The 15434-nt window shown below is 62.9% G+C and overlaps 1 protein-coding gene across 1 annotated transcript; it reads left to right on the forward strand.

Moving 5' to 3' along the window:
* Window positions 1–184: 184 nt before the first annotated feature.
* RNF212 (ring finger protein 212) lies at window positions 185–13399 on the forward strand. The gene is made up of 12 exons (XM_036417049.2): window positions 185–293; window positions 1108–1169; window positions 5428–5502; window positions 6905–6961; window positions 7765–7823; window positions 8792–8844; window positions 8944–8998; window positions 9893–9950; window positions 10985–11039; window positions 11597–11669; window positions 12987–13129; window positions 13254–13399. Exons 1-12 carry the CDS (start codon window positions 185–187, stop codon window positions 13289–13291), a joined length of 837 nt encoding a protein of 278 aa, XP_036272942.2. The 3' UTR covers window positions 13292–13399.
* Window positions 13400–15434: the final 2035 nt, after the last annotated feature.

A 15434-nucleotide genomic window follows, 5' to 3' on the forward strand; every position in this document is an offset into this window, starting at 1 on the left:
TGGGCGTGGGCGTCGGCGTGGCGTGCGTCGGCGTGGCGTGCGTCGGCGTGGCGTGCGTCGGCGTGGCGTGCGTCGGCGTGGCGTGCGTCGGCGTGGCGTGTTGGCGGCGGCGGCGGCGTGGCGTGTGCGTCGGCGTGGCGTGGTGGCGGCGGCGGCGGCGGCGGCGGCGGCGGCGGCCGTACGCATGGCCAGCTGGGTGTTCTGTAATGGCTGCTTCCAGCCGCCCGGCCGGGCCTCGCGCTTCAGCCTCACCAGCTGCGGCCACGTGTACTGCGAGGGCTGCCTGAGCAGAGGTGGGCGCGCCGGGGGCCCGGGGCGGGGCTGTGGGGAGCAGGCCTGGGGGCGCGGCGGGGCCTCGGGGCGCGGCGGGGCCTCGGGGGCCGTCGGGGCGGGGCCATGGGGGCGGGGCGGGAGTGGCGCGGCCAGTACATGGTGGGGCCAGTGGCAGGGACCTGGGGACGGTGAGATGTCAGCGCTGCGGCGGCATGAAGGGCCTGGGGGTGGGCGTTCCCCTCCACCCCCCACCCCCACCCCCGGGACGGAGGGAAGGGGCCGTGAGCTGCGCTCCATGGGGGGAACGGGTGGAGACGCTGAAGCCGGTCACAACTCTTAGCCCGTAGGAACCCCGCAGAAGGAATGGGGACACCCCGTAGGGCGGCAGAGCCCGCGGTGCTGGGACCCACTTCCCAGCTGGGTCAGGGGACACCGGCGGCAGCGGGTTTGGGGTGCGGGCTGCCGCCTGGGCCCCGCCGCTGGGGGAGGAAGCGAGGCTGCGGGGAGCGGGCCGGGGCCTGCGGGAGGAAAGGCTGGCGCTGGCGCCGCCCCCGCCACGCGATGGAGCTGGGATTCTGGCGGAGCCCCAGGAGCAGGTGCTGCGGGCTCTGGGTTTGGGGCAGAGGCTGGGGAGGGTCGCTGTTTGGGGGCATCTTTGTAAACAGGGAAGAAAAGGATTGCTAGTTGTATAAATCTTCCAACTCCATCCAGAGTCTCACCCACTGTCTGAAGGTGAAAAAAATGTAAGGGCCACAATCCTGCCTGTTAGTCTGTATTTATGTGTAAAAGCACTGCCGACCAGGATAACACAGCATCTGCTCTTTTTTCATATAGGTAAAAAGGACGAATGCTTGATTTGTAAGCTTCCTTGTCAAACAGTTTTACTTTCGAAACATGTAAGTTGAAAACTGCAGCATATACTCTGAATATTTGTTTTAAAATATTTTATTGATTTTTCACAGAAAGAAAGGAAGAAGAGGGATAGAGAGTCAAAAACATAGATGAGAGAGGAACATCGATCAGCTGCCTCCTGCACACCCCTCACTGGGGATGTTCCCACAACCAAGGTACATACCCTTGACCGGAATGGAACCTGGGACCCCTCAGTCCCCAGGTTGATGCTCTATCCACTGAGCCACACTGGTTTTGGCTACTCTAAATATTGATCACCGTGTTTCCCTTCCCATTTGAGATTCAATTTTTAGTCACTTGTGGTGTCTAAAATTTCGTTCATTTTGTCAGTTAACTGGAAGGTCTTACAGAATCTCTAAGTATCATTAGGATTTGGTTTGGGAGACTTCCTACAGCCTTCTTAGTTATAGGTTGGCCTATTGGTCATTTGCTGTGCAATGTGCCTGGGAATGAAAATGTGTTGCATGGATTTCTTCAGTGCAATACAAGCTCCTTAAGGTGAGGGAGCCCTGTCCGGTGTGCTAGTGTTTAGCGTGTCAGCCCATGCACCAAAGGTTGTGGGTTCAAATCCCAGTGGAGAGCACATACATGGGTTGCAGGTTCAATTTCCAGCCTCAGTCAGGACATGGGAATTGAACCAATCGATCTCTCTCACATCAATGTTTCTCTCTCTCTCTTTGTTTCTCTCTCTTTCTCTCTTCCCTCTCTTATTCTTCTCCCTTCCTCCCTCCCTTCCACTCCCTCTAAAAATCAATAGAAAAAATACCTCAGGTGAGGAGTAACAACAAAAAAAGGTGATCAAGTTTGGTTTTTCACAGCTGTTGTATCTAGTTAAGAGGATTGGAGGAAAGTAGGTTTTAAATGGATTGCTGTTGCAGTAGGCTTAAAACAGTGTCTTTTGTTCTCTTTGTAAAATACATGAATTTAACTTGTTCGCTTTAAATTCAGTTACACATAATTGTCCTTTTTACACTTAGGCTCCCCAGATGTGTATTTGATCTGATGTTTTAACCTGTAACAATCACACATTATGCAAATGATACAAAAGATCCCAGTGGAGGAGGGGAAGCCCCAGACACTGTCGCCCAAAGGCAGCAGCAGGAGTGGAGCGTCCGGGCTGTGTGCGCTACTCGGGTTTATTCTTATGAAAATGGTGTTTTCTCAGGCGACATGTTGTGGGCACACCCACACTGTAAAGGTGACTGCATAGCCCTTTAAATATGTTTCTATTGTTTTTATTTTATTTTTATTTTTAGAGGAAGGGAGAGGGATAGAGAGAAACATCAATGGGCTGCCTCCTACACGCCCCCTTCTGGCATGAACCCGCAAACCCAGGCACGTGACCTCTTGGTTCCTGTGTTAATGCCCAACCACTGAGCACTCCGGCCGAGCACCATCCAGTCTTGTCTGTGAACTCACACCTGCTGGCCTCCTATGTGCACCTGGTACGGTCGGCTCCACTGTGAGTCTGCCCACAGCCCCTCTGTGTCTGTCTCCCCTGCTCAGCCTGGCCTCCGTGCTGTGTGGAGCACAGACACCAGGGCTCTCCCCTGACTTCGGGGTCAATGGAGTGTTTCCGTGGGGTGCTGTGTGCGGCGTGGGTTTTTTTGCTAAGTTTTTATCATAACGGTGTTGAGCTTTACCTACGAGCTTTTTTTTACTAAATGGTGTTGAGCCTATAATTTGGTTTTCCTACTTTATTTTGTCAGTGTGGCGAATAGCATTTGTTTTTTGAGCTTGAAACCCACACTAGCTCCCGGAGTAGGTCCGGCCTGGTGCAGGGCAGCTGGTGCGTGGGTCTGGGTGAGCTGTGTCCACGTGGGCTGCGTGTGGCCCTCTCTCCCAGGCCCTCTCCAGGCTTCGGGCCGGCGAGCCTCGTGGAAGCAGCTGGGCCTCGCCTGCTCCTCTCGGCGATGGGCTTTATTCGTAAAATGTGGTGGCATTCTGGGTGAAACCGTCTGCACCGGGGAGGGGTGTGGGGAAGGTTCTCACAGGGACTGCACTTGAGTGCAGACATGTGACTGCTCTGCATGCCTCCCGCTCCTCAGGCGACCCAAGCGAGCTTTCACCAGGAGCGCGGCCCTTCATCAGTGTCTGAACGTCCTGCCCCACCCGGGTTCAGGCCTCGGGGTCTTAGTGTCGGAAGGTCTGCAGTGAAACGTGTTTTTTCATTTTAATGGTGGTTATTGTGCCTTCTCTCCTTTTCTTGAAGTCTTGTCCAGTGCTTGTTGACCTTTATTCGTATTTTCAAAGAACTAGCACTTGGTTCTGTGTATCTTTATTGTACACCTGTTGTTTGCCCTTTTGTGTTCTCTCTTCTCATTGCTTCTGTTCGCTCTGTAAGATGGTGCTCACATCACTCCACACCTGTCTTCCTCCTGTTGCCACCCCAGGCTGGCCCTCCGTCTGTGCTCATCCTTGCCTGAACAAGACAATTCACATTTCTCCTCAATTATTCCTGTGACCATGGGTATGTTGGTTAATTTAGAAATATTGGGGGTTGTAGTTACCATTTCTACTAGCCTTCACTGATGCAGGAAGTACACACCATAAAAGGGCACAGCTCAGCGAATTCTGCACAATCTGAGCAACTCGCCCGGATCCGGGACACCTGAGCACACACACAGCTGCCTTTAAAGTCGGACAGGCTTCCACCCTCCTGTCCTCCGGGAGGGCCTGGACGCTCTGACTCCACTTCCTCCTTCCCACAGTTCCTAGTGCTGCCCGAGCACCTTTTTCTCTACCAGAGATGTACAGCCCACAGACATCGCTGCCCAGATCGCCACCGAAGCCCAGGTTCCCACGCCCCGCTTCCTCCGGCTCCCCTGCTGCCAGTCTCCCTGACGCCCCTGAGGGTCACTTTCTGCCCTGGGGAATTCCTTTTGTCCGTCCTTCATTGAGGCCATTGGTGACGGCTCTCCCGAGGGCCCCTGGTTGCCTGCATTGTGATGCATATTGCACTGGTTAGCCTGCTTTCCTGGGCATGAATGCTTCCTGTGTCTGGATGACAAGCTCCATTTGCTGTGGCTTTTCAGGGGTTGGCTGTCCTGTGGTATCCTGCTGAGCTTCAGGGAGACCTCAAAACCTGTGCAGGGGCTGTTATCAGAGTGGAGGTGCTCAGCCTCTGCTCCCTACACTCAGTCCCACTCAGGGTCCCTGTCCACGTAGAGTGAAGCCCCACCTGCCCGTCCACATGGGATCCTGTCCACGTGTGATAGGTGTCTTCACTGTGTGATAATCTGCGTGTAACTTCTCTCTATTCCTGAGCACAGGCCGCCACGCTCTGTGGGCGCTCCCCATTTCCTGTGGCCTGGCCCCCAGGTCCTCAGAAGGCATGCTCTCCCCGTGTCCGGAACCAGGCTCTGAGGTGTGGGGCGAGGCCAGGGTGGCAGGCTGAGTTGGTGCAGAGCAGGGCTCACGGGCACCTGGAGCCCCTGCCCCGCCTGAGGTCCACCTGCGTGGGACTTGCAAGGGTCGGTCCAGGGGCCCAGCTGTCCAGACACCCTGTGTGGCCCCTCCCTCCAAGATCTGGCGGCGGTTCAGGGCCAGGCACGGCTTCCAGGACATTTTCTAGCTTCAAGTCCATCAGGTGTCCTCCCTGCACTTAGCTTCACTTGGTTTTGGTGGGACCTGGGCGCACCGGGCGCTGAAGAGGACGTGCTCACGCTCCGATCTGGGCCCGGCCACGATGCTGGTGCCGGTACTGGGGCCGGGCCGGGCCGGGCCAGGCTGCGAGGGGACGGCTCCGGCATCTGCTGGGTCTGCTGTCCTCATCCGGGGCTGTTTGTCCCCGCCTGTCCCTGTCCCTCTCAGGGTGCCTGCCACGCCTCTGCCCCCGATGGTTGTCACTGTGGGTGCTGGGGGGCGAGGGGGGGTGGGGGGGATTCCTCTGGAGTGGGCAGCACCGCTTCTGAACCCGCTTTCCTCCCAGTCATGTTGCTTCTTGAAGGACTGACTGCTGGAGGCTCCTCAGCACTCCCTCCCCGACGCAGAGTTTCCTCTGTGCTTGGCTTCCCCTCGCCCTGAGCCCGCCCCAGAGGCCTGGGCTCCTTCTGACAGGGAGGGGCCTGTGGCCCAGAGGGCTCCACTGCTGCCCTCGCCCTCAGCCCTCGGTGCCCCGTGCCTGCTGGCGACAGCGAGGGAAGCGCTGGTCCCGAGGCTCACTCTAGGCCTCGATTTGCCTCTGCATCACGCCCTGAGCGTGTGCCAGGGCAGCGAGCAGCTGGAGTCTTTCTCTTCCAGACGGACCCAGGGATCCAGGCACTGTTCGTGGGCATAGACGGCCTGTGCAAGAAGTACTCCAAGGAGACCTCCCAGGTGCGTGGGCGCCTTCTCCTCGGGCACATGTGCCCGTCACCATGGGAACCCGTTTCCCGAGACCCAAGGCCAGTGATCTCGCTGGGATCCTTTTGATTTTTGTCCAAACAATTTTGGACCCGGGTGACAGGTCCTTTGGTCGGGGCGCCCGGCTGATGGCAGGCGTCTGCGTCATGGAGCTGTGGCTGCAGTATCTGACCCTGAGCCTCTTGGCTGCAGGCGTGCTCCCCAGCCCCAGCCTCTGAGGTTGAGTCAGTCCCCAACCTGGTTCCGATGCCAGTCTGACCTCCTGGTCCATCAGGCTGTCTAAGGAGCTGTCCGGAGAGCAGCCCTCTCCGCCCGCCCATCCTGCCTCCCCTCTGATAGCTGCCCTCCCTGAAGAGGCCGAGCAGCAGGCTGAGCGACCACACTCAGGCCTGGCCATTCTCAGACGCTGGCTTGTGCCCTTGGAGACAGACATGTCAGCCCCAGGAGTACCCTGCCCTGGGGGCTGCTCTTGGACACAGTGCCCACAGGGTCAGGGCTGTGCCCCTCCACCCTGCAGACTCCCGGGGGCCTGGATGCCCCAGCACACGGCCTGGGCACAAGGCAACAGCCAAGCAGGGACATGGACCGACTTCGTTGCACATCCCCAGGGGCCTCTCGGGCCAGGTCCCCGGGACCCAGAAGCTACGGTGATGGTGAGCTGGGACACCCTCCCCATAGCACTCAGACCTGCAGGCAGAGCCTCAGGGTGCCTCCATTTGGGGGATGGGGGTGGGGCCCACACCCCGCCCAGGTGGAGAGAGGCCATGGAAGCAGCCAGGCCTCTGGGCGTCATGTCTGTCCCAGTGCCACCTGGGATTCCAGAGTCTAGACACCAGGGATGGCAGCTCTCTTGCTGTTACTTTACATTCGTCTCAGTATTAACTTCTAGTGGGGGAACATCGACAGGTAAAACCCACCTAAGCAGAGCTCTCAGGGGTCCTCAGTAACTTGAAGGTGAGCCTGGGCCACCACCTCCCCACCCCGCCCGCCCCCCGCCCCGTGTGCATCAACCTGCTCCACCTCCGAGGTGCAGGAGCCGGAGGGGCTTTCCCGCTGGGTGTCTGATACTGTCACTGATGGGACAGTGCTTCCTCCCCGGTCAACGGCTGGCAGCGCTGGGACCGCCTCCAGACCGCGTGCACTCCCCGTACAAGGGAGCTCCCAGCCCCGGCACAGCTCCCGCCCTCCCGGCCCTCTCCACGTGCTGGGGGGGGATAGAGAGAGAGAGTGCCCGGTGTGAGCGTGCCCGCTGCACTCTGCGTGTGGCGGGGTGACGGGGTCGTGAAGACACAGGCGGCCAGGCCAGCAGGCAGCAGGGGTGTGGAATGCACGGCGTGGCTGTCACTGCAGCAGCCGACCTGTGTCATCTTCCCAGATTTCAGAATTTCAAGAGAAACACAGAAAGAGGCTGTTGGCCTTCTACAGAGAAAAGGTAAACCCCATCTCCACCTCATGTGACCCTGTGACCAACCCTACGTCTCAGCGGGGCGCGCTGGGGGTGGGCATCTGTCCCGTGGGCCCTCAGCCCCTCGCACGGTTCCTGTCTGCCCAGCGATGCTCAGGGCCAGTAGTCACCATGGTTCACTTCTGACGATGGTGCCCCCCCACCTCACCTCGCACTTTTCCATGAAGCGACTCTGATGAGCGCTTACTTGGGAGGCTCGAAACGCCTGCTCATTTTCCCGACACACACCCTCCTTCCCTGATGTGAGCTACGTGAAGGCAGGGACGCTCCGAAAGGAAACTTCATTCAAGGCAGCGGTTAGCTGGTTGGGACAGGGACCAGCAGAGGGCAAAGGGGCAAGGTCAGCTTCCTGTGCTGAGGCCACGCCCACAGGACACACCCCAGGGCCACTGCCTCACCCGACTGCTGCCTCACCTGGCCGGGAGTGATGTCTGGGCCTCAGAGCAGCTTAGACAATTCTCTATTGGTCTTTTTTTTTTTTAAATTGAAGGTTATGGAATGAGTAGGGCCTGGCTTTGAAGCCACAGGTCCTACAGCCACACCCTCGAGTGTGGAAGCTAGCTGGTGTCCATCCCATGGCCGTGACCTCTCTGTGTGCCTTGGTGGGTCTGCCCAGAGGGAACGTGTCACTGCCCAGCCCCGGTGCCTGTGGGTAGAATCCACGCCTGGCCACCACCCATCTGCCCCTGCAGCTCCTCCCAACTCAGGTGTAAGAACTGAGGGCCGGTTCTTTGCACTGTCACTTGTAACCGAGTCCCTGCATGTGTCAGATCAACAGGCTGGAGGAGTCCCTCAGGAAGGCCATGCTGCGGGTGGAGCAGCTACAAAGGTAGGTCTCCACCCACACCCACACCCACACCCTCCCCCACGCCCCAGAGCCCAGCCAGGCGTCTGCGTGCCGCCTCCCAGGCCACCGCCCTCACCAGGGCCCTGCTCCCCAGAAACTGTCGGGCAGAGGGGCAGTGGGCCGTCTGGGGACAGGGGAGAGGAGAGCACACGGCAGAGAGGAGTGGCTTCCCAGGGACATCCTGTCCTCTGGCTCATGGAGGGGGAGCTCAGGCTGCCGTCTGTGCCTGGTGCAGGGGGTCGGGGAGGGCCGTGCTGTGGGACGGCTGAACTCAAGCCCCGTGTGCGACACGTTCCCGTGAAGGCAAGGGCGGGGGCTGCTGCCGGCCGGCTGTGTGTGCAGGTGCCCGCCCGGTTCCCCGGGCTGCCGCGGAGCTGGGCACGCTGTCCCACGCGGCCTCTGCCCACATGCCACTCTCGCGGGCTGCTTTCCGAGGGTGAACCCAGCCCTCACTGGGACAGGCCCCGGGTGCTGCTTGGAGCAAGACTGGGTGCAGGGGCGCACAGGGCCCTCGTATTTGTCCCCCTTTGTACAACCTGCCTTCCCTCTGGTAACCATCTCATCATTCTGCAGCGTCCCAGTCATTCCTTCCTGGCTGTGGCCCTTTGAGTCCCAGCAGTGTTGTCTGTGCCTCCTGCCCGCAGGCTGGCCCTCCCCGAAAGGCCCCTGACGCCTGCGGGCGTCCTTCAGGCCCCAGCCCTTCTGCTCTCGCCTCTCCCTCGAGCTCATGTCCCTGCTCTGCTCAGCCGTCGGGCCATCTGGTCACTGTGTCTGCCGGCCGCCTGTGTCCGCCCCCGAACCCTCGCGAGGCCTGGCCTGCCTCCCCGGCTGGCGCTCGCGGGGGAGCGTTCCGGCCTGGCGGTCCCTGCAGCGTCCTCTGGGCCTGGGGTCGGTGAGGGACTGGGGGGGAACAGCTCTTAGGTTTACCAACTCCTTCCCCATCTGTTCAGCATGAGGCCGTCCCAGCGCACAGCCTTCAGCGCGATGCGGAGTCCGGTTTCTAGTAAGTGGCGGCCCACTGCGTGGCGAGCCGAGGACATGGCAGGGCAGAGCCAGGGCAGGCGCGCCCTCACCCTGCGGTGTTTTGTCACAGCTTCCTCAGCAGAGCCCCGTGGACAACTCCCCAGGCCACCCGGCTCCTCCGCCTCCTCCGAGAGGTGTGTGCGCAGGGCTGGGAGCTGGGGGGACGGGGGACTGGGGCCTGGGTCAGCGGCCACACACAGGAGCTGCAGGTCCTTTGCCTTCCCACGCTCCTCCTGCCGCCCCCACCCTCCAGGTCCCCAAGTTCTGACGCTCAGCACAGGCCCCAGGAGCTCGCCCGCAGCGGCTCTTACTCACCGCCAAGGCCTGGGGGCTGGCCCAGCCCTGTCCCTGTGGCCTAGCAGCAGGTGGAGGAGTGGTCCCGTGACTTGGGAGGGCCTCTCCTTTCCACTGGGGTCAGGATGCCCAGGGCGGCTCAGAAACAAATCTGCCACGGGACACCCCTGGCGGCCGGTCCCTGAGAGCATCCCTCCTCCACCTGCTTTTCCTTGAAATGCAGGGAGCTGGGTCCACACGCAGCACAGGAGGCCCTGGTGGCATCTCCGAGCTGCCCGTGCCTGTGTCCCCCAGGCAGCCGGGCTCTGGCGCTGAGCACTCAGCCAGAAAGTGACTCAGCGATCAATTCCCTCCTCCTATCCCTCTCCCTCCCTCCCTCCCTGCCCTTTTCCTATGGGGAAGCCAGGGCATGCTTCTCTGTCAGTCTTGAGCAGTAAGCAAAGGAGCTGGCCCTGCGAGCGCTGATTGAGTGCAGTGGGCCCAGCAGGAGTGGACCGGAGGCAGACGAGATGCCGCACCTCCAGGGTGCCTGAAGGACCGGGAGGAGCAGACCTGGCAGAGGAGGCCGTCAGGCGGGGCCTCCCCAGAGCTCAGAGCCCGCCCTCCCCGTGGGCTGGGTTGGTCTGACAGAAGCTGAGAGGGAGGTGACTGAGGGCCAGCGTGAGGAGGAGCATGGAGACGGCGTCCTGGGCATCGTCCGGGCTCAGGCAGTAACTGTCCGCTGTCGTTCACAGAGCAGAGCCCATGGAGGTAGACCTCACGCCCTCCCCGCTGAGAAGGGTGAGTCGTCTGGTCCCGTGTGTCATGTTGCCTGCACCTTCAGTGCCTCCTGCTTCTCAACGCTAACAACCGTAGCCGCCCCGTCCTTCCCGACCATGGCCATTTCTTCCCAACCGTGGCCGCTCCTTCCCGACGATGGCCACTCCTTCCCGACGATGGCCGCTTCTTCCCAGCGATGGCCACTCCTTCCCGGCCGTGGCCGCTCCTTCCCGACGATGGCCACTCCTTCCCTACCATGGCCGCTTCTTCCCGGCCGTGGCCGCTCCTTCCCAACCGTGGCCGCTCCTTCCCAGCGATGGCCACTCCTTCCCGACCGTGGCCGCTCCTTCCTGACGATGGCCACTCCTTCCCTACCATGGCCGCTTCTTCCCAGCGATGGCCACTCCTTCCCTACCATGGCCGCTTCTTCCCAGCGATGGCCACTCCTTCCCTACCATGGCCGCTTCTTCCCAGCGATGGCCACTCCTTCCCAACCGTGGCCGCTCAGACCCAACCGTGGCCACTCCTTCCAGACTGTGGCTGCTCCTTCTGACCGTGGCTGCTCCTTCCCAACCATGCTGCCACAGGAGGCAGGGCCACACTGGCATGGGACACATGGTGGGCTGCCTCCATCTGGGCAAGTGGTGGGAGGCGGCTGAGTGAATCCAGGACCCCTGACAACCTGTCGGTGAGGAGGTGGTCAGCTTCACCGAAAGAGAAACATGGGTGGTGCTGGCGTGTGCCTGGCTTGGAGCAAGCCTGGCACGCGGGCCCTGCCCGGGTAGTACCAGGCCCCGTCACCAACACCTGGGTTTCCAGGTGACAGTTTTGCACCAAAAATGAGGATTTACTCGGGATTTTAAAATGTCTAACTTTTTTTCTGTTCTAAAATTATTAGAAGCACCTAGCAAGCCCCTTGTCCCCTCACTGCTGTAGTGCCGGGGGCACTGGGGGGCCAGTGGGACACCCTGTCTCACGGGCTCCGTCCCAGCAGCCCCAGCCAGGCGGGACGCAGGCTGGTGAGGGGCTCTCGTGACCCACTGTCCTCTTCCCGTCCTTAGCCCGAGCCAGCCGGCCCCACCAGAGTGTCCCTGATCAGTCCTCCCCAGGACGGACGCATGGGTGAGTCCCTCCCTCACCCAGACTGAGGTTGTGTGATCGCACCCTCCAGGCTATGGCCGTCCATCCTCCTCCCCCCACCCCCCGCGCCCCTGCGCTTCACAGCGTCCGGGGGGGCTCGGCCTCGCCTGGTGGCGCAGGGAGACGAGGCTCCCACGCCCGGGCTGACCCCCTCCTCGGTGCCAGGTGTTCGGAGGCAGGTCTGTCCGGCCGCATCCAATAGCCTTGCTTCCTGCACAAAAGCCTCAGGCCATGGCTCGGGCCCTGGGTCAGCGGCGCTCTGGCTGTCTCTGCTGGGCTGAGGCCCCGAGGGCGCCCTCCGTCTGCCCTGAGCGCCACTTGAGGGGTTCCGCCTCCATGCCATGCGCCTTAGCAGACCCTGCGCCCACGGCTGGCTCAGCCCGAGCCCCCAGAGCCCGAGGAGAGCCGGCACCGGGCCACCAGAGGGCGGGCCCCCCGCCTGGGGCACTGCGCTCGGACACACAGTGGTGACCTGCCGGGGCCTCGAGTCCCTCGGCACTGTTGACCACAGTTACCCACAAGCCCCCACATGCCCACAGGCAGCATCTCCCACCTCGGCCCTCAGCAGCTCAGCCTGACGCCAGGTCGCACCAGCGGGTCCCAGGCGCTCAGGTAGGTCCCGGAAGCTCCCGAAGGACGTTCTGCGGGGGGGTGAGGGGTGAGAAAGGAGGTCTCGGTGCGGCCTTCCAGCCCGCTGTGCGCTGGGGCCGTGCTGTGCGGAACACGTATGGTTCGCTTTTCTGAAGTTAAAATGAGCTCAGCTGTTCCTGTTGTAGCAGCTCCCAGGCGCCCTGTGTGGCTGCAGCGTCTCCTCTCGGGGTTCGCTGGCGGGCGGGGAGCCAATGGCACATCTGTGTCCCGACAGCAGCTGACAGAGGCAGGAGCCGGTTGGGCCTGTGTGCTGCTGTTTGCCACCCCCTGAACAGAGCATAACCCACGACCCAGCCCATTGCCTGAGACATGGGCTGCATCTGCGCAGGGCTCTGCCCCTCACCCCGCCCAGAGCTCCTTGTTGGCTCCCCATGCCAAAGGCCACGTCCATACCTGACCGCCTGCCACCGCCCAGCCGTGGCCTTCCCATCCTCCCCAGCCCAGAGCCACCCTTGTGCCCACGGCCCCCATGCATGAGGCGACCCACCCGCTGCCTGAGAACAGCCCCCAGGCAGGCTTGGGCCAGCCCCTAACCCGCCCACTGCCTGGGACCCATCCCCCCTCACCCCACCACTGCCTGGGACCCATCCCCCTCACCCCACCACTGCCTAGGACCCATCCCCCCTCACCCACCCACTGCCTGGGATCCATTCCTCCTCCCTCACCCCGCCCACTGCCTGGGACCCATCCCTCCTCACCCGCCCACTGCCTGGGACCCCCCCCCTCACCCGCCCACTGCCTGGGACCACCCCCTCACCCCACCACTGCCAGGGACCCAACCCCCTCACCCTCCCACTGCCTGGGACCCATCTCCCCTCACCCCACCACTGCCTGGGACCCATCCTCCCCCCTCACCCCGCCCACTGCCTTGGGACTGGCCCCCCTCACCCGCCCTCTGCCTGGGACCCCCCCTCCCCCCTTCCCCCCACCACTGCCTGGGACCCATCCCCCCTCACCCGCCCTCTGCCTGGGACCCCCACCCCCCCACCCCATCTACTGCCTGGGGACTGGCCCTCCCACAGGGATTGTGACTCCTGATTTGGGGCACCAGCACAGACGATGGCAGTGGAGGGCCCGCTGAGAGCAGGCGGGCCCTGGTGAGGGGCAGCCACAGGCATCAGAGCCTGTTCCACTGTCCTGGTGCCACCGCCCAAGCCCAGGGCGTGGCCTCCTGGCGCCGGGAACGTGTGTGTTAATCCACACGTGGCCTTTAAAAGTGAAAAGATCATGTTGCCAAGGTCCTTTGAAGCACCGGTGACTTTGTGACCTTGCTCCTAGGATCCCACCCGTGCTGATGACCGGCTGGGGGTCGTCCCAAAGCCTCGGCCTCCAGGCGGCCGGCAGAGCGGGAGGAGGGGGCTCGGCCCCGGCACCCAGGCCGCCCATCAGCATCTCGGGGCTCCTGCAGAGGCAGCAGTCAGGCAAGGACCCCAGCCGTCCCTGGAGCGCGCGTGACCACGGGGCTGTGGCAGCACGTGGTCCTGTCTGAGCTCCCCTGGTGCCTCGGAGCTGGCGGTGCTCACGGCGGCTCTGTCTGCTCCGCAGGGTCTGCCAGCCTCGGGGGCTTCCCACCAGGGAGGTGACGTCCTCCGCGCCCGCCACGCGCCCCCCACAGCTCGAGAGGCAGCGGGCGGGCGGTCCGTTCCTCAAGGCAGCGCCCCAGCAGTGCCACCAAATAAAGCGTTGCCTCGTTTCCTGGACCTGAAACTACCTTCCTGGCCCCTGCCCCCTGGGCCTTTCCGGGCAGGCAGTGCACAGCGGGAGGTGGGGCCTCAGCCTGAGGAGCCCCGGCAGAGCCGTGCCCTGATCCCCTACCCCCCCACCGCAGGCTGGCCAGCAAATCGGGCCTGGTGACTGTCGTCTGTGACTTCTGTCACGTGTGCCTGTGACTAACGTGACGCTGTGCCCATGGCTGACTCTCCATCGCTCAGTGTGACCCTGTTCCGTGGGAGACAGCGCTCCCCGTCCTGTCTTTGTGGTTCCTCATCCTGTTTTACTCACAAGCCCAAGACCGAGCCCGTGGGGGACAGTCGGCTCAGAATGGCGCCTCAGGCCCCAGAGACAGTCCGGCCAGGGCCAGGGACCACTCAGGACCCAGGTCCCCTCTCCCCAAGCCCCTCTCCCCTGAGACTCCTCTTCTGCTGCCTTCCCACCAGCCACCCCACTCAGGACCCCCTCCCAGGGCCCTGCCTGGCCACACCATCTTCCTGAGCTGCTCAGCGCCTTCCGGGCCAGGCCTCACCTTTCAGGCCCTGCTGTGGGCGGCCACTGGGTTTAATGAGCCGTGACCACGTGGGGGTCGTGGTCTGCCAGCGTGGTTGAGAGCTTCTCTGCAGCTCCGTGGCCCAAGCGGGGGAATGAGCACTTCCTGCTTGGTACCCTCAGTGAGCACGTGGTTGCACCCCCACACACACCTACAATGACAGGCCTCAGGGCCCAGGGGCCAAAAGCGCCCGAAAGCCTCCGTGAGCCTGGAAGACGGGAGGGCGGAGGGGGGCCAGTGAGGGCACAGGGCTGGGAATGGGACTCGGCCTGGAGCTGAGTGGATATGGGGGCTCTGCAGCAGGTAGGAGTCCGGGGTCCCAGGATGATGGGGCTCCAGGCTGGTGCAGGTGGGGCTGGGGTCTGCCCGAGGACGGTCCACTCCGAGACACTCAGCAGGCAGGGCTGGGTCCTGCAGCCGCCACAGAGCACCCAGGAGCACCTGGGCCACAGCCCCCGCCCTCACAGAGGCCCTTCCGCCCGCCGTGCCTGGAGGCTGTGAGCGAGCCTTTCAGCCGGAGGAGAGGCCTGGAGTCCCTCCGTCGCTCTGGGGGCCGCACCGCCACACTCGGACCCGTCTCCTGAGGGAGCCTGGATGCCAGCAGCCTGTGCCCCACAGGACCCACCGGCCCTGCCCCTGAGGCCCCTGCCACACCCTGCAAGTCAGGAGAGGCCACCTCAGCAGACGCCCCGTGCCCGGGACCACACACCACGAGGGCCCGTGACCTGTGTGATCTGCAGGCAGGAGCGCCCGCTGCCCGAGCCCGGCCCCAGGTCCACCTGTCACCTCGTCCCCCCGTCCCGCGGAAGGGCCCTCCCAGAAATGCCAAGGCTGCGGAGGCTGAGCTCTGCGTCCCGGCGGACAGCCGCTGCACGTGCACGCACACGCTCCCACACGCGCACATGCAAACGCACATGTGCACACATGCTTGCCCACATTTTTTTCTGAGCCTTCCCCACAGACACCAGCCTGTGTCAGGGCAGGGCCTCTGGTGGTTGCCTGGCGTCCTCTGGCGTTTCCGGGTGGCCAGTCGCCTGTCACGAGCTGTGGGGCGTGGCTGCGTCCTCAGGGCAGGCGAGTGGCGGGTGGGGAGCCCAGGCTCTTTGAGGGGGGCTTCCCTGTGGGAGAGACAGGCAGCCGGGTGGTGGGGGCGGAGCTCCTGGCTGGGGCGGGACCTCCGGAGGCCCCTAAACCCACCTCGGAAAACCTGCTTCCTCCCACGCAGAGGCCTCAGCACCCACTTCCCAGTTGCCCATCGAGCCCCTGCAGGGCAGGCGCCTCAGGAGGGCGACGTGCGTGGCCGCGGCACCAGCATCCAGAGTCCACCCCACGGGGTGGCAAATGCGGCCTCGTGGCTGCCTCAGGGAAGCCGAGGCCCCCAAGCCATGCCCTGCCCCTGCTCCTCGTTGCCCTCAGGGTCCAGACGTGGCCCAGGCCATGGCTGCCTCTCAGCTCCTCGGACA

The sequence above is a fragment of the Pipistrellus kuhlii genome, unplaced genomic scaffold (assembly GCF_014108245.1).
Source record: "Pipistrellus kuhlii isolate mPipKuh1 unplaced genomic scaffold, mPipKuh1.p scaffold_m20_p_58, whole genome shotgun sequence".
Classification (NCBI taxonomy): Eukaryota; Metazoa; Chordata; class Mammalia; order Chiroptera; family Vespertilionidae; genus Pipistrellus; species Pipistrellus kuhlii.

Bases quoted from the DNA above. Each gene is read 5' to 3' on its own strand.
- RNF212 (XM_036417049.2), top strand. From the start codon at position 185: ATGGCCAGCTGGGTGTTCTGTAATGGCTGCTTCCAGCCGCCCGGCCGG. The intron at 5,503-6,904 runs GTGCGTGGGCGC...TCATCTTCCCAG, and splicing joins ACTCCAAGGAGACCTCCCAG to ATTTCAGAATTTCAAGAGAA. The intron at 7,824-8,791 runs GTAGGTCTCCAC...CCATCTGTTCAG, and splicing joins CGGGTGGAGCAGCTACAAAG to CATGAGGCCGTCCCAGCGCA.